This window comes from Podarcis tiliguerta (assembly GCF_965153285.1).
Source record: "Podarcis tiliguerta genome assembly, chromosome: 6".
Lineage (NCBI taxonomy): Eukaryota > Metazoa > Chordata > Lepidosauria > Squamata > Lacertidae > Podarcis > Podarcis tiliguerta.
The window spans coordinates 29,460,426-29,487,190 of record NC_139539.1 but is presented as its reverse complement, the minus strand read 5'-3'; the positions used below and the strand labels follow the sequence as shown (position 1 = coordinate 29,487,190).

General features: G+C 41.5%; 1 protein-coding gene across 10 annotated transcripts in view; it reads left to right on the top strand.

The window, feature by feature from the left end:
- The window catches only part of TOX2 (TOX high mobility group box family member 2), a 258,281-nt gene that overhangs the window by 127,506 nt on the left and 104,010 nt on the right, over positions 1–26,765 (top strand). The window contains exon 1 of one of the 10 annotated variants that reach the window (XM_083444021.1): positions 4,493–4,534. The exons of the other annotated variants lie outside the window; for them this stretch is intronic. Within the exon in view, the coding sequence (XP_083300147.1) occupies positions 4,532–4,534 (3 nt within the window). The 5' untranslated portion in view covers positions 4,493–4,531. Of the gene's footprint in view, positions 1–4,492; positions 4,535–26,765 lie in introns of those variants that run through there. 10 annotated transcript variants of the gene reach the window in all.

The following is a 26,765-nucleotide window of genomic DNA, read 5'->3' as shown; positions in this document are numbered from 1 at the left end:
GCACTCCAGATTATAAGAAGTGCTATAAACATTTTAAATAAGTTGGGAGATACTGTATGCTCCGTCTCCCTAATTTTTCATTTGATAATAAAGATTTGGATATAAAATAGAACAGGACTGCAGGCAGATAAATATAGCACTATTAAAGTGGTCCACCCACCACATCAAGGACTAAGACAAAGCCTACATCATAGCAACAAAATGCATCCAGAACTGTGATAGTTTTGGAACAATGGAGCCTGCATAAAGAGCTAGGGAGTGATGCTTTGAAAACAAACAAAAGTATTTTTCACTTTGCTGTTTGGAGAACCTAGACCAAAGTTTGTGGTGGATAGTGTCATTGACTTCATGGGCTACAGGTCTCAAAGAGGTGGTGAAATTCAGTTACCTCTCATTCTTTGCCTGTGAAACAAGGAAGCAGCAACACAGAATGTACTGGTTCGGACACGTTTAAAAAGTACTGATTTTTTTTAACACGAGGCAGTATTGTGAGGTGACTGCTGCAAATGGAATCTTAGGCAGTGTTAACAGAAGCCTAGTGACCATTTTATTCTGCTCTTGGCCAGGCTTCACCTAGAGTACTGTGTGAAGTTTTGGGCAACACATTTTAAGAAGGGCATTGATGAACTGAAGCATGTCCAGAGGAGAGTGACGAAAGACAGAGAACATTTGTTATTTGTTGCTCTAGCTTTGCTGGAGGTATTTATGCCATCTGTCAGAGATGCTGTAGTTGCATCTTGCAGAGCATTTTCTGCATTGATCAGGAGGGCTGAACTAGATGACCTGAAAGGTCCCTGCAAACCTGTGTGTGTGTGTGTGGTTTATAGTGCATGTATGCCATGGGATGATCACTCTGTGTGGAGGTGTGATTAGCCCCACCTTCCCGAAGTGGTTCCATGGTACAGTGGAAGCTTGTGTTGCGAAAGTGATCCATGTGGCAAGCACGTTCGCAACCTGCACCGTGCGCAACCCACAGCGCCACACCTGTGCATGCACGGGTCGCTGTTTAGTGCTTCTGTGCATGTGCAAAGCACGATCTAGCGCTTCTGCGCTCGCACAAGCCCTGAAACCCGGAAGTAACCCGTTCCGGTACTTCCGGGTTCAGCGCGGTGCGCAACCCAAAATCACACAACCTGAAGCATCTGTAACCCGAGGTATGACTGTATACATATTGGGGAAAAGATGAATAACCACACCAAGCCATTACGTCGTGCTTGGGGCTCAGGGATAAAACCATCAAAAAGTATTTCTGTGTGGCTCGCATGCATATCTATGCCCACCAGGTTTTGATCAACAGATAGGGCTTTGCTTAAGAGATCAGGGCTGTAGTAAGGACGAGAGAGAGGAGAGGCACATCAGTGGATCTCCATGCTCTGTTTAGAATGCAGTCTCTCTTAGACAAGATTTTGGAATGCATAGGAAATCTATCACTTTTTGCCATGGATCAGATCCATAGATGTGGGGAATTAAGTCCAGAGAGATTTTGATGACAAGTGGGATCTAGAAGCAATTTCACAGAGTCATATAATTGTAAATTGGAAGGGACCCCAAGAGTCATCTAGTCCAACCCCCTGCAATGCAGGAATCTCAACAAGAGCATACATGACAGATAGCCATCTAACGTCTGCTTAAAAACCTGCAAGGAAGGAGAATCCATCGCCTCTGGTGGGAGTCTGTTCCACTGTTGAACAGTTCTCAGTGTCAGAAAGTTATTCCTGATGTTTAGTCAGAATCTCTTTTCTTGTAACTTGAATCAGGTCCTAACCTCTGGAGCAGGGATCTTTTTCATTATTATGTTATTTCAAAATATTACAACCCAATTTTCAGCTAGATGCACAATTTCCAAATTGGATAATGATAAAATCATTTAAATACCATGATCAGTAAAATAAAACCCGAACAACAACTGATAAAAAACGTAAAAGCGTAAGAAGTAGCATTAAACAATTATCCTAGTAAAAACAGCAATTAACTGTGCAGTCCTGTGCAAGTCTATGCAGCAGCATGTCTTATTGTGATCAGCAGGACTTCCTCAGTTGAAAGTGTTCATGTACACTCTTAACTGGGAGTACATGCTGTTGAATTCAACAGGACTTATTTTTGAGGTAAACAGCGTTTCCGTGCACAGCTCTGGTTCTCCAGAAGTGGCTTAGTCATGCTGGCCACATGACAAACGGCGGCTCCCTCGGCCAGTAAAGCGAGATGAGCACCCCAACCCCAGAGTTATCCGCAACTGGACTTATTAGTCAGGGGTCCCTTTACCTTTATACCCTTAACATTCAATTATACCTTGCAAAGTTTTTAGCTGGGGCAATTAGAATAAGACTTATTGACTATTTGACTATTGATTCAAAACCCTAAAATGTATTTTATATACTGTAATTGACTTTAAAAAAAATATTTGTATATCATATTGTTCTTTTATTGCTATGGCCGATGGCTCACGCAAATAAAGATTCAGTCATTCATACATTATACCCTATCACCACCTGCTTTTAAGAGTTCTGGAGGAAAAGTCCATATTTATCATGGTGATCAGATGCGTATCACCTTTGTAGGCCTATTTATATTTTACTCAAAAGTATCCTCCAGTATGTACTCCAAATGTAAGTGCACTGGATTGCCTTTGCTGTGTATTCCTTTACAGGTATACTGCAAAGGAAGGCTGCGTTGAATTCAGTGGAGTTTACTCGCATGGAAATTATTATAGCATCCCTTCTTTGGCAGTCTTTTTGTTCAGAAGAGGGCAACGTCATAGACAATTTTTGTATAGTCAAGGTTTGAGGTAGCATTAAATAGAGGAGAGTACTATGAGCAGCATGCATCCATATCAACATACATGTCTTCAGGAATTGCGCTATAGCTGGACAGCGGTCCCTGTGAATGTATTGTGCTGATTCATAGTTTGAGTCATTTCTGAGAAAGAGCAAGAAAGAGATTTAGCAAGTTAGTGTGTACAGAAAGGAGACAAATATGGGCTGTAGTATTTAGTTCAGCAGGGTGGAGTATGTGAGAAGTCGCATTGTGGAAAAGACAGACGAATTGAAAGGGAGAGTAATTGCTTCCTTGCTTTGTCCTGCCCATTTTAATTCTAAAACAACCATTTCAGGCAGCTGAATCAGGCCAACCAGAAGCGGGAGGAATTTCCTCTTCCTGCCCCCCCCCATCATTTTGTATTCAATCTTTATTATTTTTTAAAATATACATTTATACAATTGTAACAAAAAAGAAAATGATGGCAACTGAAGCGAAGATACTTTGTATACCTTACAATATACACGACACTACAATTTATGAAAAAATAAAATAAATAAATAAATAAAAATAAAATAAAGAAGAAGAAAAAATAGTTGAGGTTTTAAAGAAGACTTCCAAACATTCTCATTGTATGTTATCTGTTAAATACACTCTTCCTATGACAAAAATCTTATGTGGTGCTGTAGCTTTTCTTTCGTTATTACTGTGGTGCCTCGGGTTACATACACTTCAGGTTACAGACGCTTCAGACTCCGCTAACTCAGAAATACTACCTCGAGTTAAGAACTTTGCTTCAGGATGAGAACAGGGTGGCGCGTGGCAGCAGTAGGCCCCATTAGCTAAAGTGGTGCTTCAGGTTAAAAACAGTTTCAGGTTAAGAACGGACCTCCGGAACAAATTAAGTACTTAACCCGAGATACCACTGTATTTACATACGGTATAAGCTGAATCTTGACAAAATGGAGGTGCTGATGATAGGTGTCTCACAATTGGACAGTAGATTACACTCGCCCTGAAGAGGAATTATGTAGTTGGGGGCATTCCTAGATTCAAAGTTGTCACTTGAAGCGCAGATGACTTCAGTGGTGAGGAGGACCTGTTCTAAGCTCAAGCTCCAAATGTTCTGAGACTGGAATATCTTCATTACAGCTAACTATGTCCTCGTAACCTCCCAACTTGGGTTACTGCAATATGCTTTACATGAGGCTACCCATAAACACAATCCGGAAGCTACAGCCGATGCATAATGGGGCAACAAGGTTGCTTTATGGTGCCTCATAATGTAACACTGATCATCTAGGGGCCAAAATTAAGGTGCTGACTTTAGCATATAAAGCCCTACACAAATATCTGAAGGACAGCCCCCCCCCATGCATGCCCTGAGGTTAGCCTGGGAGACCCTGCTAGTGAGCCTGCCAATAGGTGGTGCTACCTGTTTGGCGGTGGTGCGAGAACAGGGCCTTCTTTGCAGTGGCACTCTGGTGGTGGAATGCACTCCCTCTGCAAGTACAGTCGTTTCCCACAGTGGCTGCCTTTCAGCATCACTTTAAGGCATATTTATTTATTCATTCAGGCATTTGGAGTTAATGGAGAATTCAAGTCTGTGTATGAATATTAGTGTCATTATTTAAATAATTGAAGTATTTTGCAACATATAATGTTTTAGGTTTAGTTTTTAGGAATGTTATTGTTACTGCTTTTTATGTGACTGTTTTGTAGATAGCTGTGGGGTCTAGATTGATGAAGGGCAGTCTTAAAGTTTGACAAGCAAACAATGGTAAGTTCATTTGTCTGCTGTAAGGGCTTGTCTATAGTAATTTATCTGAATCCGTGGCGATTTATGACATCTCTGACTTGAATCTCATCTGCTTTTTCTGCAACCCCAAGTGTCTGATATGCATAGTCTACGCTAGGAATGAACAGATCAGCCTATTTCCAGATCATATCAATTTTGCAAGTGCTTATTTATACGTTCTGTCCTGTCTCCACATTAATCTGTGATTTTAAAAAAATCTGCTTGGGAGTTCATATTTAAATATGGATTTAAATACTATTTTAATTCAATGTATGCATTATTTCTAATGAATGCAAATGTGTTTCTAAACACATTTTATGCTAAAACATGCAGTTTTTATGCATTTTGATATCCTGGTGGGTTTTTGTTTGTTTGTTTGCACAGAACTGTATTGCAAAATTTGGAGAAGTGTGAAATCTGAAGCATAATTTTGGTCTGTTTTGTATATTGGTCCGGGAGGTACAGCTTTGGTCAGTTCTCTTTAAAATGCAGACCAAACAAAATTCTCCTCCATCCGCCATGTGCACTAACAACATCTGGGAATTGTTTTAGTGTGGTGTTCTGTGCTGGAAACTATTCTTTTGGTTATCTCATTGTATACAAACAGCAAACAACCAGTGAAGAATACTGATGGCAACATAATATTAAAATAAAAACGCATAACATGAATTGGGGAGATGTTCTGAGAAATCCTCAAAAGTTCAACTCTCATACATTTTAAGTAACATAACCATGTCAGATGGATAAAGGTCAAAGCAGCCTCTGATGACTAGTTTTGAAGCCCCATTCTTTGTGAAGGGGGGAACTGAGGAAAGAGTCGCTGTAAAAATCTGACAGTCTGAGATTCTTCAAATATCGGAGAAACAAGAAAGTACTTTAGACTTCTAAAAGAAGCAGGTAGTCAAGCTGAGGAAGAAAAGAGGAAAAGCCAAGCATTAGGCATTGCCAGGACTAAAGAGGATTTGCCACATTGACTCTGTTAGTGTCTGTGTCTAATAAGATCTGTCTATGTCAGAAATTTGGCTTAATAAAGTTTCAGTGAGTGGAAGTGAACTGACCCATGTATATTCCCTGCAGGGGGATGGCACAGTGCTCTGAGCTTGTTGCCACCTCTCCAGATGTCACCAGGATGCCACTTATGAGGAAATGCAACCCCCCCCCCTTTACAGTTTAGGACTCCTGCTGAGAAGGAGCAAATTGGGTAGTACAGGATGTTGGTGCGTGATTATGTAATTGAATAAATGCAGCATCTGTTGTGTGACTGTGCAGTAGTTGGTTCAGAATGGGAATTTGGCTGTTAAGACTTGGAACAAGTCAAGAATAAAAGTGCTTAGGCATTTCATAGGATGCCTAACAAAGATGCATGTTCCTTTCCCCTGAGTGCGGCTTGACATAACGGCAGGGTTAGTCTGAGCGGAGTAAAATGTAGGGCAGCTACTGCATAATTCACTGCGGCGTTCTTTCCTTAGTTGTAGCTGCTACTTTCTCCACATGAATTGGTTGGGATCACGATGCATCTCGTTATGGAATCATTACACTGAGGTAGGACAGATTTCCTCATGCCAGCTTAGGTGTGCTCTAAAAATAAAAATGTTTGGGTGACAATCCTACACATTGGATGTTGCAGCTGTCACCTGTGGGCCTGTTGTCCTCCACCCAGAGTGTGCAGTTTCCGAAGAGGGATGCTCAGACTGAGACAGATGGAGGAGAGGCACCCAGAGGCCAAAACAGCGCATTAGAAGAAACTGAGTTTGTTACTGATTCTGAGACAATGGGAGCCATCACAACTGCAGATGTTGATTTTCATCTACTAAGATACTAACCATAGAATCATAGAATCATAGAATCATAGAATCATAGAATCATAGAGTTGGAAGAGACCACAAGGGCCATCGAGTCCAACCCCCTGCCAAGCAGGAAACACCATCAGAGCACTCCTGACATATGGTTGTCAAGCCTCTGCTTAAAGACCTCCAAAGAAGGAGACTCCACCACACTCCTTGGCAGCAAATTCCACTGTCGAACAGCTCTTACTGTCAGGAAGTTCTTCCTAATGTTTAGGTGGAATCTTCTTTCTTGTAGTTTGGATCCATTGCTCCGTGTCCGCTTCTCTGGAGCAGCAGAAAACAACCTTTCTCCCTCCTCTATGTGACATCCTTTTATATATTTGAACATGGCTATCATATCCCCCCTTAACCTCCTCTTCTCCAGGCTAAACATGCCCAGCTCCCTTAGCCGTTCCTCATAAGGCATCGTTTCCAGGCCTTTGACCATTTTGGTTGCCCTCCTCTGGACACGTTCCAGTTTGTCAGTGTCCTTCTTGAACTGTGGTGCCCAGAACTGGACACAGTTTCTTTGTTCCTTCACAAGCAACGTATGTGCTCTCAACACCAAGAAGACATTCCTGTCTTCTTCCTTGTGCCACAGTATGGGGGTAGACGGACCATGAGGCTTACACAGTCTATATGCATGCAAGGCAGTAGCCTTCTGCCTTAACAGAACTGAATATTCCAGAAAGACAAAAAATATTTTCATTGCCTATCCCAGCCTTGTAACATATTTTCAAAGATTAGCCTGGTGACTATTTTCAGCTGTCACTCCTTTTGTTTTTGTTTTGGAGCAGGGAGACTGTCCAAGTGATCTGTTCCTTTTGGGCTCAAAGGCCTTCTGTCAGAGCAATGCTGATATCTGTTGCCAAACTGCAAAGCAGCTACCTGGTTTTATTTATTTATTTAGTATACGGCCCTTCATCCAAAGATCACAGGGCAGTTCACAACAGAAAAATGCAAAATGAGGACACACGACACATAATAAAACAAAAAACCCCCCAAACCAAAAAACCCATAACGCCGCCGTTCCCAAACAAAACAGGTAAAAGGACATTGAATGTTAATCAGCCCGAGGCCTGGTTAAAGAGAAATGTTTTCACCTAGTGCCTAAAAATGTGTAATGGAGGTGCCAGGTCTGGAGAGAGCATTTCACAAATGGGGAGCCACCACAGAAGAGGCCCTTTCTCATGATCCTGCCCTCTGGACCTCTCATGGAGGAGGCACACGAAGAAGGGCTCAAATGTTGATTGCAGGGTCCAGGTCACTTCACATGGGGAAAGGCAGTTTAGACCTTCCATGTTTAGAAGCACATGATGGCTTGCCTGGGTGTGCAAGAGGTGATGTAGCTATAGGCGGAGCAGTTCTTCACTATCTTTTCTTCTTGGGGCACCTGCTGCTTCCACTAGTTATGCCATTTAGTCCATCACCCTTAGGTTATTCTGCAGAGAAGGAACACAGGCTGCTTTGCCTAACTGAAGCATCTGAGCTGGTACACAGTGTACATTATTTGAGTGCTGTTGGTGTTGAGAGCACATACGTTGCTTGTGAAGGAACAAAGCTGGAAGGTGGTTCCCATGCCTTGTCTCTCAAAGCTTTTGAAGAAGATAAAGACCTCTTATGGGAGGGGCAGGAGTGCAGGCTGCTCACTTTCACAGCATTAGAATGTTCCGAAAGCTGTCTCTGAAAAGGTGCAGAATCCATTTGTGTGACTGTACAGTTAACAAAGCCAAAGATTCCTAATTGCAAGTAAACAACCAACCTTTGCTTAATTAAGACCATTTTTAGGTTTTTTTGCAACAAGTATCCATTTAAGTGAAGTGCATAATCAACAACAATTTAACTTCAGAAAAAGAGGCTTTAGTTCCAGGGAGGGGGCAGATGTGGGGCACCATTGTCCTCCCACTTTCTCAACACAGTAGGTTGCAGACACTTACTGAGAGGTAAGGGCAAGGGGTGGGGAATTCGGCCCACTCTGGTGCATTGTATGCAAGAGTATTAGATTGGCTCCACCACCATGCACCTGAGTTGGGGTCTCCTCCCCACTTCGTTGGGAAACTGGGAGAGCAATGGTGCCCCCACGCACACCACCTCACTGGCCACCGCTGTAAATAGCAATCTGATATGTTCCAGCCCCACACATGCATGCACATTTGGTGATTTTCTAAGATAATGTTGGGTAATCTGTGACCCTCTAGACCAGCGGTTCTCAACCTGTGGGTCCCCAGATGTTGTTGGACTACAACTCCCATCATCCCTGAGCTCTGGCCTTGCTAGCTAGGGGTAATGGGAGTTGTAGTTCAACAACATCTGGGGACCCACAGGTTGAGAAAGGCTGCTCTAGACATTGCTGGACTCCAGTCAGCTGTAGGCAGTGTGCCCAACAGTTAGGGATAATTGGAATTATAGCTCATCATCATCTAGAGAGCCACGGGATTCCCATTCCTAGTCTAAGATAACCAACAATCTAATATTTGTGCAAAGTTTAATTTGTTATTTTGTTTTATAGATAATAGAAAAGATGAAAAACCAGATATTTTTTTAAAAAGCTCACTAATACTCATATTTACACAAAGTAAAGCCAAGCCTAAACCGGGAAATGCAAAAGATAAGGATGAAGGAGCAGCCTTGCCGCTTTCTCTTGTACTCATGCATTAAGATATCCTTTCCCCTCATTGTAGGCTTTTCTCAAATGACACTTTAATATATATAATGTATATGCAATGTTAAAAGAGCAAATACAGAGGGGACCGGTATCAGTGGACTACAGGGGACATGCTGATTAATATTAAAAACCTTTCTCAGCATGATGCACATTGATGCTATCATGTACCATTTAAAAAATGAGCAGTATAATGTTATATTCATTTTAATGGAATAAAGAGCCAGCATACATCATCCCCTCCCCACCAAAACAAGAGTAATACTGAGCTGAATGTGAGTACCAGTGAAGATCCAAGCACCTGAATTTTGCATGAGCTCTTATCTGACAATGGAATTTTTAAAGCACACAGCCAAGGAGGCATTATTGTAATTTAGTTTGAGAGTAACGAAGTCTTGTTAGTAGAAGCATGCATGGCTTGAGTGCAAGGCTGCTATATTGTTTAAATAGGGCAAAAAGATACTTTTAGTATGAAAGGAGAATGAATGCTGTTTTCCCATGATGACTGCTGGTGGTTCTTTCAAACAGTATTACGGAAAAACTTAGAAATGTAGATTATATAACTGAATGGCTCCTAGAGCCTAAATGTACAGTTTCTCTTCTGTGTTTGTTGTGGTGTAGCAAAATAGCATCTTACACAGTTGGGTATGACTTAAGAAGCAGCATTCGATGGTACTTTGAATTCCTTTGTGGATGCAGATTGTTCCAAAGAACTGAATTCTGTATATGAATGTCATAAGCTACAGTTGAAAAAGCTTCATGCGAAATCAGATGTGAGTAAGAAGTGAGGCTTGCTGTGGGGGTGTGTGGAGAGGGGGCCTACATTTTGGTGAGAATGGAATGAAGCAAACATTTCAGCTGGCACCATAACATAGCAATCTTTATTACCATTGATGATCTTGCTGCAAAATTATTCAGGCAGCTTTAATATGAAAGGTCTTGTTTAAACTAAAATATGGACCCACAAATTCACAAAGTCTGTAATCAGAAGTTGAGCTTGAGAGGCACTTGGAAGCCATGAAAAAGTCTTGCCTGCTCAGCCAAGTGGGTGAGGACTCATGCCAAGCCGAGTGAGATTGCTTCTCTGGAGTGCCTCTGAAACCTAGCATGGAATCAGAGGCTAGGCCTCCTTTTGCTTTGGGGTTGGACAATGGCCATAAATATTTTCACTAGAATAAAAGATACATTTACCACTGGTGAGCTGGCTACTAGGTAAAAATGCTACTGGTGGGCTGGCTCATTTTGTCTTGTATTGCGTTAACTCTGATGAGAAGCAGTTCTCTCACGAAGTAACTTATGATTCCTACTATAACTCTGAGCACCTTAGTGATAGGCAAATTCCCCTCATCCATTTGAAATGGGCTATTGATTATATTTTTATTTCTTCACCAGAGTATCTCAGAGAGAGGGTTATAGCAATTTAGATCAGTGGTTTTCAACCAGTGTGTCGTGGCACCCTGGGGTGCCTTGAATGGTGGTCTGGGATTCTGTGGGCAACACTGGTCTGCCTCTCTTTTCTTCCCTCCCTTCTCTGATGCCCTCTCATTTCTCTGCCCCAGAGAAATGGTGCCTCTGGGGCTGGCCAGAGGCTGCCGGGTGCCAGGTGCGGAGGCAGCCTTGGAGTAAGCAAGCAAGCAGGCGAGGGAGCCCAGCCAGCCAGTCCGTCCACCAGCCCTTGGCGTTGGGAATGGACAGACAACAGGGAGGCCAGCAGGCAGGCAGGCAGGCAGGCAGGCAGGCAGGCAGGAACTATGCTGCCCTTTCTTGTGTTTGCTGTGTGCAATGCCTGGCTGGGAGCTGAATATCCAATGCTGAAGGGAGCCTTTCTGCCATAAGTTATGGTTAACTGAAAGCTGGAATTAGGTAAAGTTCACCAAGAAGAGAAGAAGGAAGGGACAATGCATGCAACCAGAAGGCCTGTTCATTGTTTTATTAAGCTGAGATAAATACATTTAAATGGGGCCACTGAGTGGTGACAATTTTTCGGAGGTTTCTTCTTTATACATAGGCTGTATATATTTTGCTTCAATAACAGGAGCAATAGCAGTAGAAGTGAAACACTTGTATGATGTAGTAGAAATCTTGAGCCCCCCCCCCCCAATAAATCAGGAATGGCTCAGATGGAGACAGAATTTTAAATTTAGACAGTGCTGGTGAAGTGCTGGTGAAGTGAGCCAAGGGGAACCCACTCGCATTTCTTGCAGAAACTTACAGAAGCTTCAAGCTTATTATTAGCCGGAACTAAAATAAAAAATAGGTTTTTCACTTGTTAATTCTTTGCAGCAAAAACAAAGCAGAGCTGAATGAACCTGTCAGTGAATTCTGGGTAAAATGTAGGGAGGAAATTGTGCCAGATCTTAGTTGGGAATTTGAAGTGAATCTAATCAGATAGTGTTCAATAGAAACACAATCTTCCAGGAACAAGAGGATATTGCTGTAATGAAGATGAGTTTCAAGAACATCCCACTGGATGAATTAGCATTAGGAACAGACCGTTTTTCAGGGTGTTTAAGAACCAAAGCTTTTACATGCAAGCCTGTGAGCCTTTGTCTCTTCCATTCTCCCTGCTCTCAACATTACCCCCTCACCTTCCTGTACTTCTTGAAGTGGTTGCTTGTGTTTCAATCGCCATCATCACACATGTGTCTGTGTTTTAATGTTACATGTATGTGGAGCAGGGGTGTGACTTGTAAGGAGCAAGTAGAAAATATGTTTGTTTTATTTTTTAAAGCCATTTTTATGGAAATCTTGAGGGTCCATGTTGAAATGTTTGTGGGGGCTGCATATGGCCATAGGTTGTCCAAGAATTGGCTGTGAGATCTGTGATGACATTGGACAGCAGAATTTTATTCCCTTGTGTTGCTCGGAGTTGGATCGTTCAGTTCAAATGTTGTCATTTCAGTAAGTTTTAGAAGAGTATTTATTTGGATTCTCTGCCCTTCCTCCCAGATCTTGCTATAGTCTGCTCATACCTTCCTGAGTCCTGGATGACGGAGCCATAACTGAATGTGTGTTTACGCCATCTTCACAACAGGAAGCTTTAGCTCTCAGAAAAGGTTACTTGGGAGCCATTTACTTTAAGCAGGAAAGCATTATTTTCCACTTCAGTGTTTGGATGAAGGCCTGTGCAAACAGGAAGAAGATGTAGCAGAGCAAAATTGACCAAGGGAATGCACAATTACATGTAGCTCTAAGATTATCCCCCCCCCCCAACTGCTTCCCCTTGCTTTGTGGAAAAATATCATTGGGAGGCTTTAATTCTAAGAAGGCGCTGTTTAACCATTTTCTGCTCAAAACTGCATTTGGAGGAAAATATTTGGGACCCATATTGGGGGCTGATTTTGAGCAGACAAATGGCTTGAAGAGAGAGAGATGCACTTTTTAATTGTATTTAACTTTTACAAACATATACAATTAAAAAACCTAGACTATCCTCCATCTCACCTGCTCTAATCATAAAACATGAACTAATGAATCAGGGGTGGGGGAAGCTAGAAGTATATGTAACTTGCGGTTTGGTTTTAATTTCTTGATGATTTTCCATTTCACACATGGATTGGGGTCCACTGTCTGTTTCCAGAAAGGCATCGCCAAAGGCCATTTAAATTGATAGAACACTCTGGGTTCCATCTCACATTAATTCACCATGTTCCCTGTGTTTTCCCCAGGATCTGAATACTCTGAACATTACAATAAACATGTTCATCCGTATTGACCACTTGTTGATTTTACCTCTGTATTATTTATAACTTCTCCTGAGAGGAAGCACATAAAAAGCATTTAATAGGCATATTTGTTTCCCTACAAGAGCATGGATCGTTTGCTGTCAGTAGTCATCTCTTACTCATTGAGGTTTTGGGGAAGATTGGGTTGTCTTTTAGATGGTGATTGTTTCAACTCACATTTTTAAGTTTCTGTATACACCAGAGAAGGGATGGGGGGAGGAAATGTCTTCACCTGCTCCATGTTACCTGATTTGTTCCCCATGCATGCAACCCCCAACAGACTCCTATTCAGTGAAGCTGTCATCTGTGCATGCACAATGGAGGTCTCAAATGTACACACTTCAGCTTATTGGCAGCTTCCATTTTTAAAGTGGATGGGTGCTGGTTTGGGGGAGAAATATATCACGCAGCAATATTTATCAAGAAGCAACAGGAGACATATGGACTGGGGCTAATACCACATGTACAGGGCTTCAAAACCAGCGGTTAGGAGTGCCCTGGAGCCAGAGTTTCCCTGTTCTAATGTGAAACAATAGGCCATTAATCCAGTGTGTCAAGAAGGGAAGAGGAAAGTGGGTGGTGTGGGAAGGTTTGGATATAACAGCTTAAAGGTCCAAGCTGAGCCATTGCAACTTTGAGTTGAGGGGCTTTTGTTAGCCATCCTTGCAGTGGTGCTGGAGTTGTTACTTATCCCTCTCTTCATGCCAAAAAGCTTTTTAAAAAATTCCAAGTTGGGTTTACTTTTTTGCTATGAGCTTCACCATTAAAAAAAAGGTTGTTTATATATAACTCTGGTTTGTATACATTGTAATGGGAAAAATATGACTTGGTTTTCATTACTAGAATTCAAATCAGAGTGAAGAGTACAAAGTTAATATTAAATTATATTTTTTCTGGCTGCTGTTGTTAGGGAGCCAAGTGATCTGATTACCATGAAGATTACTGACTATCAAAGCGAAAAAGGACTTTTGCAAGTATTTCGTATTAAACCTTCAAACCTAACAGTGTAAGAATAATTATAGTAGTATTACCAGGAAATGATTCATGAATTTTGAATTAAATAGAAGACCCCTGAAATTAAAAAAATAAAATAAAATGTTCCAAGACCATAGTTCCATTCCAGTCTGATGAAATTTAGCATCCATTTTGTAGCTGCAGAATAAAATGGGAGGGGATGAATGTACTTGGGCTGTATTGCATTTGCCAGACTAAACTAATGAGGTTTTTTTTTTTTTTTTTGTCATTGACTTTAAGCATGCACTCAAGCAAATGGAATAGCTGCTCTCATTTTCAGAACAGAAAGCTGCAAAGGAAAGGAATGGGGCTGTGGGTGAGGGGGAGAAGGCTGTAATTGATTGTTAAAATATAACTACTGGTATATCTGTGGAGAGTTCTCATATCTGGTCTGCAGCCTGTTTGAACTGATTTTAATAGGCCTGTGAGGGGAAAAAGGAGCAAACTGGGGGAGGGGGGAGAAGGAGGAGGAGGGAAGACTTAAACTGGAAATTTTATTAGAATTCCCAGTGGGCTATAATAAAGATTCTTTTCACACAATACAGAGACTGTTTACAGTGGACAATTTAGTTTCCTTCCAACAATTATGAGTGAAATTGAATCTCAGGAAATGTTACTTTTCTCCAAAATTAGAAATAACAATAAAGATACCCCTGAAAAGTTTATGGAGTGGGTAGAGGAGGAGGCGGAAAGCGTTTGGGGAGCGCCATTAGTCTTTGAAAGACAGTTTAGTACATTTATTTAAAGAACTTTAGATGGCTTATAAACAAAGCATATCCTCATGTAGTGATTAAAGATTGAACATTTCCCCTGCAGCTCTGCCTATGAAGCATGGAGCTGGGATGCTCTGCGTTGGGGGACACCGCTGACAAGATTCCAAAGAGCATTTCCCATGTATTATTTGTGTAAGAGCAATGCAGGTTGATCTTGATTTTGTAAATGGTAATTAAATTTAGCACGAGGTGTTTCTTTGTGAATAATGTAAAGCTTTTGGCTAGCCATTTGGGAGGCACAGCTGTGCTGTGTTTACTTTTGCTCCTATAGCAATGATAAATCCCACCCCTTATTATACAAAGGAGAGTGATACACATCTGACAAGGGTTGCTCAGAAGGAAGTGTGTGTTTATGCTTCCCTTCCCTCCCCCCTTTTTTTGTTTGAGAGAGAGAGAAAAACAGTTAAAACTAATAATGACCAAATAAATTCATTTCTGTTCTAATTCTGTCATCCATCCCCAGTAGTCAATTTAATAATTCACACATGAAAGACTTGGGTTAACATAAGCTAAGATTCTCTCCCCCTCTGTTTTACTGTTTTAAATCTTTCTCTTTTACACACACAAACACTTGTGAGAAGAAGGAAACTTGGGCTTCTGAGGCAAAATAATGTAATGTTGGGAGATCCTCCAGAGTTGGATCCATGAGGGGCTGTTGCTGGAAGGGGAAATTGGCAACTTTTTGCACTTTGCATGTTTACAGAGGTCTCTTTGGATACTGGCCAAGGTCAAAGAGATGAGAGGGTTTGGGGGTGGGAACAGGGGGATGTCAAAGGGGAGACTTTAAATTGCTTTCCCTGTTGCTTTCTTGAAGACTGCTTTAAAAAAAATCCAGGAGTGGGGCAGGCGGGTATAAAATATTGTCTCTTTTAGAACATGGGAAATGCTTTAAATGTTTTTTTTTTTGGGGGGGGGTTCCAAGGAAGACAAACTAGCATTAGAGGATGATAATTATGAAATATACAACACTCAAATCAAATCCGAAGCTGTGAAAAACCTGTTGTGGGTGCCGAAAATAAAAATATATATCTTAAGTTTGGGTGAAAACTGAGCTCTGACCAAGGTATATAAAAGGAAGTGGTCTATAATTGGTTACATCCACAATTTTGCTTGTACAAAACTAGGATCATTTATAGTTTTACCCTTCATAAATATGCCAAACCGTACAATTTTAGGTTAGTTATAAATTATGCATTTTATGTTATTAAAGCAGTAAAATAAGTTTAGGATTGATAAGATAGTAAGTACTGCACATACTTCATTTTCTGACACTTGCTTACAACACATTTTTGCAGACATGTTCACTCAAGTACTTTCTCCTACACTTTAACAGCACACTCATGCAGAATAAAGTCCAACTACTAGAGTATATGCAGATGCAGATGCAATATTTCTTGCAACTGTAGGAGCTGGAAAGAGTAACTGTTGCAGTTATGGAAATTGCCCCTGCTGTAGTTCTTGAACTGTCTAGTTAGTTCATGCTAAAGTTTCCTTACCCAAAGGCTTTTGGGCTGCTCATATAGGGGTGGAAACAAGTGTGTCAGAGACTGGCACTGGAGAAGGAAATGATCAGGCTTTTAAAGCGTTCTTGTAAGTACTAAAGATGCATATTATCAGGAAAGTTTGCTCAAGCAAACTATGCTCAGAACTAATGTCCTAAAAATGATCATGAAACTTAAGTTGCTAGTCACTCTGGATATAACTATACAATTCACTCATAATTGCTATATTTATGTTAATGACTGCACAATTCATTTAGATGAATTGATTTCCCAGTAACACAGTTTAAGCAGTCTTCACAAAGGCTGAAGTGAACCAGTCAGTCAGTTTTGGTTTCATTTTTAGGTCAGTCAAAAATGCCCCCCCCCCCCAATTTGTGGCACCCATCAAGAACATTTTTGTTGATTTTTCTATCCTATAGCCTCACAAGTGATCTTTAGAGGAACATTGGCTATGCTTTGCCCAAAGATTCTGCTGCGCTAATGGCTAAATATAAATGATTCAGCATATTGCTTAGACTTGCTGCCATTGATGCTTCTAAGGATGTTCATGTGTCCTTTGCTCCTATAACGGCCAACAGCTTCCTTCCTGAAAATGGCAGGAAGGCCTGCTAGATGTTTTGTACTTCTGAAACATGAGAAAGTGTGACAAGGAACAACCTGACATTAACACTATTCTTGATCCCTTGCAGCTGTTGACAGATTGCACAATGCAGTGCTGCCAGTGTAAAATTAATCCAGTTTCATGCCCATTCAAAAATACTCTCTTGTATTGTCACCGGCCTTTCAAGACACTCATTTTCTTCTGAATGGGTATTGTGCCCTCCTATTTGTGTTGTGCTATCACTGTATATTTGATGTGATATCCCCTATCCCTATGTACCAGAAAGACATAGAGCACACCAGAGAAGAGAAATCTCATCTCTTCCCCTGGTTGTTTAATGGTTATAAACATAGCACTTGAGCCCAAGAGTAGCTGAGAATGAGGAATAAAATGAGAAGTAGCCAAAATGTTGGCAAGTTGTTTGAAAATTTCATGGGTAGGTGAGGAGGGGGTGGTCGTCGTGTGCCTGGGGGAGGTGATGCCAGCATAGACTAATAGGTGTTCATAACCTTGCCATATGGTTATACATACAGTCTCTGGGGAGGCTAAGAGCACAAATGCTGTAAGGGCTGCAGTCCTGTACACGCTTGCTGGGGATTAATCCAGCTGTACTCCGTGGGATTTACTAGACATGTATAGGGTATGTAGGGTTGTTGGGAAGTGGTAAAGAAAATAAGAGGTCCAAACCATACATTCAAAGCACATTCAGTGCACATGACTTCTCCCAAAGAATCCTGGGAACTTCATAGAGCTACAGTTCTCGTTGCCCTTAACCAACTTCAGTTCCCAGGATTCTTTGGGGGAAGCTGTGCGATTGAAATGTGTGTTGAATGAACATTAAAAGGTGTGGATCAGCCCCTAGTTGGAGTGATGTTATGTGTAAATGGGGTGGGTGTGGGTGGGTGTGGGTGTACACAGTCTGGCCAGGAAAGGTTGAGTGTCTGCGAAGGTTCAGAGATCTTTGGCATCTACTCTTCTTTGCATTTACAGTTGCAGCTTGAAATTAACTTCCTGTTTTTTCTTGTTTTGGGTTTTTTTTTTAAGATTTGCCGTAGCACCATTCAAAAGTTGGTTACTTTTGAACTCCCCAGCTCCTCTCTAGTGTTCTGAAGTTGAGTTCAACAGTTCAACAGCTGTTGAGAGCCTTTTGTTAAGGTTACACCAAATTGCTCATAGTTGTACTTTTTAAACACATTCTTTTATTTCCTTTTTTTAAAAAAAGTCGTACCTACCTTATACCTACAAAGGCAGCAGGTGTGGTGAAAAGCATGTAAAGCATGTTTTTCTTTTCTTTTCCTTTGGCTGGAGGCATTAGCTGGTGCAAGTTGGAACATTAAAGATAGGGGCTTTATGTAACATTTTAACAAAGCAGAGATGTTCCAGGAGTCATTAGCAGAGCTCTGAGCTGAGCTTCCTATCTCCCCTGTATGTTCAAAAGAGCCTGTATTGCATCAGTGCTGCTTCAGTGAGTTTTGCCCCCAGAAGGGAATGTAAGTGAATTCTTCAAGGGATTTGAACATGGACTTGGACTTCATTTTATAAGTGCACTTCCCCTCTTGTATCGATTGACATGAATTTTGGTGTCGTTCTATAGTAAATGCCATGGATTTATTTACTGACTGTGGGGCTCTGCTAAGTCATATTTTCTCTCTATATGAATAGACCTATTTGTGTACTCCTGTCCAGCCCAGTCCCCCTACAATCAGAGCCACCTTGTGGTAACGTAGAGAAATGTATGTAAACAAACACCAATCTGCAATGGTTTGTAAATTTGGTTTCTTAAATTACAGGATAAGGAGAGCTGCAGAGACACAATCCATTAAGAAATAACTAGGTGGGTGATTCACTACCATTTGTGTAAATGGCACTAACTCTGGGCTGCCTGCACAATTTATTAATACTTCACGGGAGGAAAAATTATTTTAATCTCATAATGGATGATGAGCTGTGAAATTGCTTCTGCAGCAGCTGGGCACCCTGGGGGAGGTGCTAGATTCTGCCACATTATGCAAGCTTCCTCTGAGATCTGCTACACAGTGCTAAACAGACACCATCAGCTTTTAGGGGAAAGGGATACAGTGTGGAGGTGGGAGGAAAGCTGCAATTGTCTTCTAGAGAAACGCAGAAGTTGCTTGCTTTGAAAATGTTGCCAACTTTTGAAAGGAAGGACGAGTTCAGCTATAATGCATAACTGTGGGATGTGACAAAGGACTTTGGGGCAGTTAGATCTTTGGACATTTCCTCTCTGGAAAAGGGATTAGGATATCTGGTTCATAAGGCACTTCTTTATGATGGGCTTGAAGAGAAGTGATTTGCAAGCACACCTGAGCAGCACAATCCACTAGCGCTGGCAATTTCAGCCTGCATGGTCTGTCAGTTTCCCCACCTGTTCCATTCGTAGATGGGTGCCTGTACTCAGTACTATATTCCCTCTCCACAACAGGAGTGACAGCATGGAGGGAGGTACTTGCTTTTCCAACTTCCTGCACTTTCTCGTTTTGTGCTAATGCGTTAAGTGTAGCAGCTTGTGGGAGTTCCTGTGCAGCTATGCCCTTGAGGCTCCCTGAAAATCTCACCCTTAATTGTCTCTTTCTTTTTTGATTGATCATAAAAATAATGCAAAAATATGTTCACGTGCCCTTTGAAAAAGCAACATATTACGAAAGTTTCCAAGAGGATGGACATGTTTTGCTTCACTCCTAAAAGATACCCATGGGAATTAAGAAGCTCTTTTTTTTCCTTTTTTTTTTTTTTTTTTGAAGGTGGGGGAATTCCTTGTCTTTTACCTTTATATTGGTTATCATGAACTGTGTTACATGTGTTAGGAGGATGGAATATGGAATGAAGAGTCTGACCACTTATGGGCTGCAATCCAAGGAAGCATTTGGCTACTATTGTGGTCCAGAGACATTTTTTTCTTTCTCTCCCCACCCTTACACTGGCCCTTTTGGATCGCATTCGAAACTACTTCATAAAACTAAGAGAGCTTCAAAAGCTGTTTGCAATGCATTTCAGAAGCAGCTGCTGGTGTGTGTGTGTGTGTGTGTGTGTGTGCATGAGAGAGCGAGAGCAGGCACTTGAGGTCTCACTGGGACCTCACACACTTTTGTGTGTGCTTGAAAAGAGGCATCTTGGATTATGGCCATGTTCCTGAAGCATTTATTGAAAGTTCCTGAATCTGAAGCTATGCTGCCTTCTGGTCTGGTCTCCATTTCAATAATGCATGAAGAACGGCAGCCTTTGTTGCTCTTCCATACAGGAACTTTATTGTTTCCTTTCACCCCCATGCACATTTGATCGGTGGATTTCAGGTTGGAACTGCAATTAATGACGGCAGAGGGATGTCGTCAAATGCACTTTGCAGTGAAACTGTAGAGTGGGTAGTTTCTAGCTGAAAAGCACCAGGCAGGTAAGATCCTCTTTTGCCCACCACGACTCTTCCAACTCCCTCTGGCTGTGTTTCTCCCAGGCCAGGCTCATTTCTGCTGTTGAAACAGTGCTGGAAAAAAAAAAAAAGGCAGGGAGAGAAATTAATTAATTAGTTGAAGCATTTTTTATACAGCCTACCGCATCAGTCTTGAGGCAGTTGTAAAACAATAAAAATCTAATTCAGCAGTAAAAACATAATACATAAAATAAATGCCACTAAAAATGGGATGAACCTATTGGACTTAGACACCAGCAAAATCCTATGTGCACAAGAAATGATCGGAAGTGGCAGCTCATCAGGAAGCAGGGACAGCGGTAAGCAGGAGGCCTAAAGGACTATAAAGATGAATGGGGAAGTATTTAGGGAAATAATGTCCAGAAGCAGAGGAGAAGGGCAGAATAGGCACTGGTCTGAGAGTTTTGTACATTGCCATAGTGCCCTTGTTTCCTGTAAGGCTGGGGGTGGGCCAGGGAGCTAAGGAAGGAAAAGTAAAGCAATTTAGGTTTAAGAAAGGTTTTTTTTTTTCCATTAAGCGTGAGGATGAAGACTATTCTTGGTCATGGATGCTACATGATTATGGAGATACAGCCGGCAGTTGAGAATGAACTTTGACAGACCCTCTCAACCACAAACAGTCATAATACAGAAAAAAGGGGGATGAGGTTTCAGCAAAGAGATGTGGGCATAAAATCAAGGCATGTGTCAAAAGTGGCAGAATCGTGTGAACATTCTTTGGAGACATGTCACAAACCACTGGCCCTTAAGACTGTTTTTAAACAGTGTATAGATTAAAGCCTCCTGGGTCACTTTATTTAGTTCTATGTTACCCTTCTTCCTTGTAGGAAAAGTAACAAACAAAACTAAAGTAAATACAGTGCACCTCTAGAATAAAGTTGCCACTCATTAACAGTTCCATAGTAGTTATATGATAACTCAGAGCCAATTTCAGTGTACCATTCTGCATGCATTCAGGGGGTCTTTTTGGAATGTTTCTCGCGGAATGTATCACATACAGCTTGTTCAAATACATTTCTGAGAACTAAATCTAACGAGATTCATCTTTGGAGTGAAGTGGCATAGAAGATGGATTAAGAGTTTTCACATATATGCTACCGCAGGAATAATTCTGCACTGTGGTTGGAAAACATCACGCTACAGGAGCCACATTAAGATAACTCGCGGCTTACAAATGTTTCCAAACCACACACTTGGTTAAAGGCTGCTCATGTTTGCATTGGGGCTGACAGAGACACTGTCTATAGGAGCTCTGATTGCTCACTATCTGGGAAAATGGAAGTTTGTCTTAAAAGCAGATGGTGTGGGTTTCCTTTGGAGCAGAATAATAAGGCCTTGTGCAAGCGCGTGTTTGCATGGGACTTCCCTTGAGGGTCAAATGCACTCTGTCATTGTTTCTGATCTTTGCAAGCTACATGTGCCTTGAAATGTATTTATTTGGCTTGCGAAGAGTTCCCAACAGCCTATACAGCAAGGGAAAGAGACAGGGTGGGCAAACTCAAACCATACTTTTAAAGCACATGCAACATGTATTTAAAGCACATGTCTGCCTCCAAATCCTGGGAACTGTTAAGGGTGGTGGGAATTTTGTGAAGGGAAAATTGTAGTTCCCAGGATTCTTTGAGGGAAGTCATGTTCTTTAAATGTCTGTTGGATATGCTTTAAACATATGGTGTGGATCTTCCCTGAGTTAATTGCAGCAGCACTTGAGTCACAGACTTGAGGGCAGTGGTGGCCCGAAAATCTCCCCTCTCTTACTGTCCTTGTTTTGGGCAAAAGAGGAAGTTTTGGTGCATGGTTGTTGTATTTTACTGTTGTTGTTAGCCGCTCTGAGCCCTGCTTTGGCCGGGGAGGGTGGGATATAAATAAATTTTATTTATTAATTTATTATTATTTTGTCTGAATTTTCTGTAAAAACAAAATTAACTTTAATGTGTTTCCCACTGTCTGGAGAGCTGGAATTAGATACAGGCTCAACTCCCATCCTTGCCATGGTTCCATTGTGTTAGGTTTTCTGTCCCAATTCCATTTAGGCAAAAAAACAGCAGTAACAGTGAGCCCACCTATCTTATATATTTATTGTGACAATGAAAGCCATCTTGTAAAGTATTTATTTTTTCAAATTAAAAGAGATATGTAAATGATACTTAGAAATAGCATTTTTGTACATTTTATAAATAATTCAAAGAGGTAGGGAACTATTTCAAGAATCCCAAGAGTGTTTCAAGCTTGGCTTTCTCAAATACAGCTAATTGTGGAAGTTTGTTATATAGTGTTCTGAGAGAAAGATTGGAACTTTGAGAGGGCTAATTCATACTCCCTACAGAAGGCATGTCCAAAGTCCATTGGGGGGGGTGCTATTCCGGCCTGCCAGTCATTTTAATCCGGCCCCTGTGGCAGTTTATTTCAACAACTTCAATCCTAAAAAAAGGTCAACAAACCTGGTTGGCCCTTTGGTTGGCTCCCACGGTCCTTCACTTCATCAAATCTGGCCCTCTTTGAAAAAACTTTGGACGCCACTGCTACAGGAGCTCTTCTAAACCTGCTTGGCCTTACTTTCTATCCTTAATTAAAGAATGGGCCAGTTCACACCAACCATTGATTGCTAAATAATTGTTTAGCGAGTTAGGAATAACACCTATAGTTATAGTTATAATTTGCGGGTAGCCATCTGATCTTATTTTGATTTTAACCCAATTTTAAGTTGTATTTCAGTCAATTGCTGAATTTTATATCTTAACGTATTATATATTTTGATGTTAACTGCCCTAAGCCTGGTTCTGGCTGGAGACGTTGGGATATAAATAATAATAATAATAATAATAATAATAATAATAATAATCTCTTTCTCTTCATGCCATCCCAATTCAGCTTTAGCACTGTGATTGTGTGTGTGTGTTTTAAATCAGAGTTCCTGGTTATAACTGAAATGAGAGACTTGGCTTCATGTCAGCTAACAAGGTGCTTAAACCATGGTTTGATCCTGAGTTAAGTTCCTTATGAATAAACTGTCATTAAGCCAGAGTTTTCTGTTTGGGTCATAATAGGTAATTCTGGTTAGGACCAGGAGCATAGGGAGCTGCCTTATATAAAGTTAGAGCAGCCAGTCCATCTTCCCCAGTATCGTCTACACTCACTGACAGTGGTTTCCCATGGTTTCAGAAACGACTTTCCCAGGCATACCTTTAGATGCTGGGGGCTGAACCTGGGACCTTTTGCATGCAAAGAATGCATGTTTTGGGACTACAATTCCCATCATCCCTGGCCAACGGTCCTGTTAGCTAGGGATGATGGGAGTTGTAGTCCAAAAACAGCTGGAGGGCCAAGTCTGGCTACCAGTGTATAGATTGTATGGCACAAGATGTTACTTCCAGGCATGAACATTTGCCATGATGGTTATACTTCATTGAACTGTGGATTTCCTGAGTAATAGTCCTTTGGGACTTTTGTGGATGCCTTTCTTTATGAATGCATTTAAGCGACCATTTGATTGCAAACCTATTGCCTGCCTTGTGTTTGCTTTGCTGGCTGGCCATTTCTGGATCCAGAACCAACCCAGAACAATGAAAGGATAGACCTGACAACCCTTATGCACAATCGGCATGTGTTGTGATAAACCAGCCTATCTTCACCGCTGCACCTTATACTTTATGTATTGCCTGTAAATAATAGTCTCTAAAAGACATTAAATCTTAGATCCAGCCTAATTGTAATGATAGTTTGGTTTTTCATTTTGGTTTATGTACAGTGTGTGACTTTTGCAGAGACATTTTTATTCTAGGAAAATGACAAGCCAACAAGAAACTATAATTGCCCTGATTTTAAGAAGTGGTGCAATACTACAGATCTGATGTACTGCAAGACATGAATCAGAAAAATTCTATTAAAAAATCTCTTGAATGGCTGACACGGGAGTATTATCCGCAATGATTAATTTGACTCGGTCATTATGAACACAGACAAGTCTGACAAAATTGCATTTCATTCCCCACTGAATTCATAAAATCGCTGTACACATAATAAGAAGTTATAGCCCTGTGCTATCCACTATATTTGACAGGATTTCAGCTCTGGAAAAGGAGAAGAAAAGGGAGACTGGGGAGAGGGGATTGCAAAGCTGTTTAAAAGCCTACAATTTACTTAATTTTTGCTACAGATGTCATGTGACAAATATGCACTCCAGGTTTCCTGTTGAAGTTGTACTGAAAGTAACTTTGAAGGGGTCTGATGGTGGCCACTGTGCTGCTCCCAGGACCCTCTGTTTACTTTGAGGGTGGCAGGAACACAAGGCTGCATCTTGCAGTGGTGAGAAAAGCTACCCTGACCAATATTCTCATTTCTGTCCTACTACTGAAGCCATAGGAGTCCAGTTGTCCTTTGCAGATGGTCACCCGAGTGAGAATACTCAATCCCAACCATACACTGCTACTGGAAGAATAATAGTTTGCTACTGCTCCTTGTCCTGGCTCACTGTCATATGATCCTATTATACCTGTGCTTGCCACAGATTCCATAGGGGGAAACCTGGTTCAGAAATACTGCCGAGAAGGTGTCGTCTCTTGTGTGTACAGCTTTTCTCGCTCCCTCTTGGTGTGTTACTTAAACCCATCAAATTGTATTGACCCCTATTCCTTGGGGGGAAGTAGAGGGCCTAGCAAGTTAAAGAAGGCATCACACAGTAGTGGAATTGTGTATTAGAATCACAAACGATAAAATTACACAAATGGGATTCTCCTACTGCGTGGAAGGTTGGCAGACGAGCAACGGTGAGTTCTTAGTTGTGGACAATGCAGCAATATGTGCTGAAGAGGGCTTGGCTGTGTAGCCATGGGTTAGTAAAATAGCGGGGGACTGCTGTATTTGAAACCCTGACAGTCGTGGTTGTGTAGCATTTTGTGTGAGCAGCTGCTCCATCAGAAGACGTACTAAGATAGGATGCAAAAGCCCATCCTGTCCCATTTTGCATTGACAGATAAATTTATATTGCTCTGCCTGTTTTCCTTGCTGTTCACCAGAAACAATTTCTCTCCTGCTTTCTCTCTTAAACTTATGTTTGCCTCTAAATGTTATTTGACCGGACCAATATTTACCTCCAATAATGATGAAAATCTCCATCCTGCTAACTGTGAATAACATTCTTTGAATCAATGTTTGTCTGAAGCTTCCAGGATCCCAGCAGATAATCACAGAGAACATGACTTGACAGAGAATTGGGGTCACTTAATATTTGTCAGGTTTCTAAGGAAAGCATTTTCCCTGGATTCTTGCTCTGCCAAGTAATGTTCTTTGTGATTAACAATTGCACACAATGTCTTGACTGAGCTGCTTCTCTATAGAATTGAAAACACTTTTCATTTACAACTCATTTTACATGTGTGGAGAACTGAGGCACAAGAAAAGGGTTTGTTTTCAAAGATGTCGAGTAACAGCAAGATCTGGGCAAGATTCTGTCTGCATGGCATCTGGAGTGTTCAGATGCAAAGCAGGACAGGGGTCCTGTACCATTAGCAGTTACTTAGAATAGGACATTTCAGCAAGAGCAGCTGTTCTTTCCTCTGTCGATAGGACAGTCTGCACCAGTCCCCCTTTTATGCACAACACAATAGGCATAAGAGCTTCATCCACCTTTGCAGCTGACCACCCTAAAGACTGGCTTGGTTCTATTTCTCAAACGTCTTAACAGGTGTTGCAAAGAGTTACCCATCCCCACCTCAACTGAGAGGAACTGAGGGAAATTTCACTGAGAGTTCCTGGCAAACCTTGGTTGGCCAGGCTTTCTCTGCTGCAGTTATGGCTGCCGCTGAGCAGAGCAGACTTCTTTCCCAGTTTCCAGGATCAGATCTGTCATCTGCTGTTACAGCAAGAAGCCTAGAGTCTGAGCAGCAAGCTCTGTGAGCAATGAGCTACTCTGAGCAGGTTCTAACTACTCTTCTTCCTTCTGGAGGAAACCGTTAAGGTCTGTAATCGTATGCAGAAAAGGCTTCCCAAGCTGGTGTAAAAAGGGATTTGTACCAAATAAGACTGAGGTCAAGGGTGCCTGATAGCCATTTGGAGAGGATGTAAAATCCATCTTTTCTGGAAGGCTTTTGGTGGCTGAGTTTTAATGAGGTTTTGTACTGCTACTGCTAAGATTTGTTGCTAAGGCTTTGCACTGCTGCTGCTACCAGAAATGGTTGTTTTATTGTTTGGTATTTATTTATTTTATTGCATTTTTATGGTTTATGGTTTTAATTATTGTTGAAAGGTGCCTCGAGCCTCAGAGAGGCGACATAGAGGCATTTTTAATAAATAAGTGAGTCTCTGGACTTTTGTGTGTGCATAGCACACCCTCCCAAAATACATACAGGTGTATATGTGTGTGGCTGCCATTACTTGTATGTCTTGCTATTCAATGAATAGATAAACATGGAACCACCCCACTGAAAAGAAACTGACATGGTATCCCTCTGATGTCATTGGTAGACATGGGCAATGTATTGATACATCACCCAGGAGAAGTTTAAGGGCCAGAGTGTGATGGTGCCCTCACTCGGTGGTATATCATGGGTGGAGCTTGCTTGCACCTGATCCCCTTTGCCACCAGCACCCAGTGTGCAGAGGGAGGAACAGGTGGCATTGGCCCTGGCCCTGTGAGGCGCCAGGGTGAAATGACCACTATTCCTGCC